At 49.9% G+C, this 5,465-nt stretch overlaps 1 protein-coding gene across 1 annotated transcript in view; it reads right to left on the bottom strand.

Moving 5' to 3' along the window:
* The window catches only part of BPI (bactericidal permeability increasing protein), a 26,164-nt gene that overhangs the window by 1,531 nt on the left and 19,168 nt on the right, over positions 1-5,465 (bottom strand). The window contains exons 12-14 of the mRNA XM_021689275.2: positions 5,004-5,046; positions 1,710-1,773; positions 597-673 (exon numbers count right to left, since the gene is read on the bottom strand). Of these exons, the coding sequence (XP_021544950.1) occupies positions 597-673; positions 1,710-1,773; positions 5,004-5,046 (184 nt within the window). The remainder of the gene's footprint in view (positions 1-596; positions 674-1,709; positions 1,774-5,003; positions 5,047-5,465) is intronic.

Below are 5,465 nucleotides of genomic sequence, written 5' to 3'. Positions count from 1 at the left end.
CGGAGGGGGGAGGGTGGAGAGGAGGAGGGAGGAGGGGGGAGGAGGGGGAGGAGGGGTTGGAAGAACCAGTAAGGAGGACTGCATCGACCCAGCGAGAGGTAGCTGGAAAACCAGGAAAGGGAACCTTCCAAGCTAGGAGAAGAAAGCGTTCCTAACTAGTCTCAGAGGCTGTTGTGGGTCTGGCTGGGGGACAGGTAAGAGAAGGTCGTCCATTCTGGGACATAGGTCTTCACTTCGTGCCTCTCTTTTTACCCACTGGGAGGCATGCCACCTTACATCAAAGATGTAAAGGCATCCACTTATAAAAGAGGCTCTGAGGCCACCAAGTGAGCTCCGGTTTTTACGGAGCAGAGGCGGGGGATGCTTCAGAGCCAATGGTTCAAAGCAGGGACCTGGCTGTGAATTTGGACTTGCCTGAAGAGCTGTGTGGCTTTTCTGAGCCTGACTCTTTCTTCCCTGTTCATTAAGAGCCACCCACCTTGCAGGGTGCTGTAAGGGTAGAGAGTGCTTGATACAGGGCTTGCCCACAGGAAGCTTTCTGGCAACAGGTTGATGTTGTTGAGGGACATTGGGTGAAAAGGGACCTTTGGACCTACCTGGTGGGACTGAAGCACCAGGTTGAAGAGCCGGATGTTGGCGGGCAGCGGGAGAGGGAAGCCTTCCTCCAGCCGCTCTGCAATGGAGGATGAGGTCAGCACGAGGGGAGGGAAGGCGGAGGTCAGCCCTAGAGAGCCGGGTGAGGGGGGCGGCCTCCCTGAACCTGCGTGCCTGGCTCTGGGTAGGGATCGGCAGGTGCTTGCAGGCTTGAAGTGTAGGCTGTTCTGGAGACTCTGACTCTTCACCACGCTCCAGGGACCCGGGAGCCCAGCCTTCCCACCCCAACAGCCCCAAGCCCACATTCAGGACCCATGCAAGCCTCTTCCCCAAGTCCACACTCATGGCTGGTGTACATGGCCAGGGGCGGCTGCTTGCAGGGGTGGGGGGTAGATAGCCTGGGGCATGTGACTGGGGTATCTACTGGTATGCACATGAAGACCCTCAATGTTTAGGGTGAAACCAGAGTAGCCAGGGACCAGCTTCCCCCACCCCATACCGCCCTATTCTGACATGGAACTCCAGAGAATTCTAAACTCAACCCCATTCTCCCAGGTCATTTCGAAGCTACATTTGTCAAGGTAGGAAGAGACGTCGTAGTCTTGAGAATCATTTGTGGTCTTGATTTATAATTTCTAACTATTCTGGCCCGCGGTCTGTGGGCCTCTCTGAGCACTCTTGCTCCTGGCTCCACGAAGGTGAGGCTTTTATCAGTGTGGTGAGCGGAAGCCGGGAGCCGAGGTTAGTCCTTCTTCCCTGGAGCTTCTCTCAGAGGTGGGAAAAGGCTGAGGGCTCCAGCTTCTTCTCTCACCTTCTCTGTGACCTGCAGCAGCCCACCTGACTTCTCAGATCTCCCATCTCCTCCCCTGAAAATCCTCATCTCGTGGGGCTGTCTTAAAGATTGGATGGAATAATAGATGGGCACATAATAGGAGCTCAAGCTGTGGGCAGCCCCTTTTCTCCATCCCTTTTCTGGGTCAGATGCCACCGAAGGTTCATTTGACGTGACCACCTTCCAGCCTCCATAACTTGGGCCAGATATTAGGTGACTCTAGGACTGAGCCCCACCTGCTTCCCCTAGGACTAAAAGTCACTCATTCTCCAAAGCTCCTTACCGTTAATCCTGGGAATCACAGTCAGGGGCAGAACATAATTCATGATAGCCTGCAGCACCACAACCTGGAAATCAGGAGGACAGGGCCCACGTCAGGGCACCTTGGTGTCGTCGGGCATCCTCTGCCAGCCTCCCTTTCCCTCAGGGCAACCTCAAAGCTGGGAAAACTGCTGAGTGTGGGACACAGGGGATGACGGGAAAATTCTGCAGCCCAATCAGGGCACCCAAGTGTTAGACCCAGTGTCCCAGGTTCCAGATGTAAAGCATGTTCTAGATGTAAAGTACGAAGCAGAGGAAAGGAAGGTCATCAGTGTATTTAAACATGAAAACCTCTGAGTGAGAAAATGCATGGTCTCAGACGCTGCTGCAGGACAAACTGGCTCAAGCTTTCTGAGGTTCTATTCGGCCATGTTCAGCAAAAGCCTTAAAAATGTGTGTGCCTGGGGGTGCCTGCGTGGCTCAGTCGGTTAAGCATCTGACTTCAGCTCAGGTCATCTCAGGGTCCTGGGATCGAGCCCTACGGCGAGCCCCACACCGGGCTCCACACTCAAGGGAGTCTGCTTGTCCCTCTGCCCCTCTCCCTGCTCTCTCTCTCTCTGTCTCTATCTCCAATTAAAAAAAAAAAAATGTGTGTGTGCCTGGTGGGCCAGCAAATATGCCTGTAAGGCATTCACCCTAAGGAAATGATGTAGGGCGCAGGTAAAAATTAAGATGTAAGGATGCTCATCAGAGCCATAAATTCAACCAAAACAGTAAATTAACAGCAACTTACATGTCTAACAATTGGGGAATTATCTGGGGGACATGGTGGCACCTTGATTCTAGGAAATACGATGCAACTGTTAAGAATAATATTGTAGGAATTTAATTATCCACACAGAGATATTCATGATATATTTTTGAGTGAAGAAAAGCAGGCCATGGAAACCACATAATTCCACCGTCCTATTGAATATCCATAGCAAAAGGTCAGGAAGGATATACTCCAAATGATTAACTAAGTGGCAAAAATAAGAATGGCTTTTATTCTCATTGGTTTGCAAATCTGTAGGTTCTGATCACCCTATAATGTAGATGTTTTACTTTTACAATAGTAAAAAAATATTCAGAAATAATGTAGCACCCTCAAGATGATTGCCTGGTGACATTTATAACTTGTAAATATGTACATTTTTTTTTCTGGAACAATTGCGTTTCCTTCCCCAGGCTCTAAATCCCTGGGCTCATAAGATGTGGTGCCCTTCTTTCTATGAATCTGAGAACTTTAAATTTTTATTTTCCGCAGAAGCGGAAGTTAGGTTACCGGCTGAGTCAAGCCACCGTTAAGAGCTCGGGCACCAGTAAATCCATGAAAATATAATGAGGTTGTTTGGGTCCTTCTGTTTGTTGTAGACTTATTGGATGGAAAGGGCTGGCTGGATTTCCATCCAATTTGGAGGGAATGTTGGAATGGTCCAACTTTGGGGGTGGGTGGCTTACAAGGCACCCACTTGGTGAGGATCTTTGGGAGGCATTTCAGAAATCTAAGGAAATGTTCTCTAGGGGTTCAACAAGAGGCCCCCTGAGAGATGTGTAGGGCCATGGGCCATGTGTAGGAAGACACTGTGGACAAAATCAGCACGCCGTGGCTTCTTACTCATTCAAGGTGGCTGTTGAAGAGCATTGAGCTGCTATTTACCTGGGCAACTCCAGTGCCCCGGGGGGACTTAGGAGTGAAGCAGCGGGGGAAGTCTACTTAGTCATGGTCAGTGATTCCAAGTAATGGAATCATCTACTGGGCTGGCGAGATACTCGCCCTCCTCCCCTCCACCTGCCCTTCTCCACCTCCACATTGGCTCTGCCATTCACCCAGCTGTTCAAGCCGAAAATCTAAGAGTCACCCTTTATCACCCCCCACCACATATATCACAGCTCTCACCAAGCTCCATCTAATTCCACTTCCAAAGTGTGTCTCCCATCTGCCATCTTTCTCCTCTTCCTAGACAAATGCACCCACCTCCCACTGATACACCTGGTCTGACTCTTGTCCCCCCAAATCCATTCCCCTCGCCCCAGCTAGGGGCATCTTTTATAAAAGCATAATTCAGATCATGTCACCCTCTGTGTGGAACTGCTCACCGGCTTCTCACGGCCCTTTGACCACAATCTACTTAGGCCAGAAGGCCCAGGATGAGCTAGCCCCGTCTGCCTCTCCAGCCACATCTCCTCCTACACCCCCACCCCCAACTCGCTCTGCTCCAGCCACTCTGACTTCCAAACATGACTTCCACTCCATTCCCCAAACATGTTGAACTTGTTCTCACCACATGGCCTTGCTCCTGCTATTCCCTTGGCTTGCGACAGATCTTCACCTTGCTGGCTCTTTCAGGCAAGATATCACCTCCTCAGAGAGGCTTTCCCTGATCACATGGTCTAACCTTCAACCTACATTCTATAATGTAGATGTTTTACTTTTTCGATAGTAAAAAAATATTCAAAAATAATGTAGCACCCTCAAGATGATTGCCTGGTGACATTTACAATTTGTAAATATTACTTTTTTTTTTTTTTCTGGAACAATTGCGTTTCCTTCCCCAGGCTGTAAATCCCTGGGCTCATAAAATGTGGTGCCCTTCTTTCTGTGAATCTGAGAACTTTAAATTTTTATTTTCTGCAGAAGCGGAAATTAGTTACTGGCTGAGTCAAGCCACTGTAAGAGCTTGGGCACCATAAGAGCTTTTAGTCACCACTTGGTGACAGCCTGCTGAGAAATGAAGCCAGCATAGGAGATAGTAGAACTAAGAAATGGAGAGAGTCAGAGTCCTAAGGACATCATCTGAACACCTGGATCCACCCTTGCCTGAAACCCTTACACTTTTCAATTACCAGAGCCAATAAACTAACCCCTCTTTACTGTCTTTATGGCATTTTAACAGTGATCTAAGAGAAAGTGGGAAATAAATGGCTACTTATTGAACCCTGGGCTACATTCACTACATTGTGTGCCTCCCCATCACGTGCTACCCCACCCTCATTTGGTTTTTCATGTAGGTGGAAAGGATTATGCCTGATTTGGGGGAAGGTTTGAGGTTCAGAGAGGGGAAGTGACTTGCCCAAGGCCCACAGTTAGTAAGCAAGGAGCAGTGATTCTAGCTTGGGTCTGTGGGCCCACAAAACTCCTCTGGCCATTACTTCACATGCAAATTATATGCAAATGAACAGGTGGCCTCCGGAAAGGATGCCAGGAGCCTTTGTGGCCCTCAGGACAGTTATCTCAAGATCGGCGGAAGGAGGGAGCCACCAAGGACAGACTCACCGAAAAGGGGCCAACGTCCGAGTGCTTCAGTTCTAGGAGCAGCCTGTGTGAAGAGGAGGAGGAAGCTGAGATCACCTTTTGCCTGACCTGTGTTAGAGTCTGGTTGCTGGGGAGAAGAGTCCCTCTCTGGTGGATGCCACCTGGCTTTCCCACCCAGTATCCGTTCCCCTCCCTCTGGTCACAGCTCCCTAATTGTTTCTTTGGGGGCATCACCCATACCCGACATTGTTAGTGCTGAGCTCTGGGGTAGGCTGGCCAAAGGGCAGAGTCCACCTCCCCTAACCCAGTGATGGAAGGATGGACCCGTGACCCATGCTGTGTCAATGAGAGTTGGCCCCAAGGACTTCTGGAAATACTGGGAATGAGGTGTTCTCTTTTCTCCAGCAAAACTAGGGAGCTGCTGGTGACCATTTTTGTCACCACTTGGTGACAGCCTGCTGAGAAATGAAGCCAGCATAGGAG

Source organism: Neomonachus schauinslandi, chromosome 10, assembly GCF_002201575.2.
Source record: "Neomonachus schauinslandi chromosome 10, ASM220157v2, whole genome shotgun sequence".
Lineage (NCBI taxonomy): Eukaryota > Metazoa > Chordata > Mammalia > Carnivora > Phocidae > Neomonachus > Neomonachus schauinslandi.
This window is presented reverse-complemented; position numbering and strand designations above follow the sequence as displayed.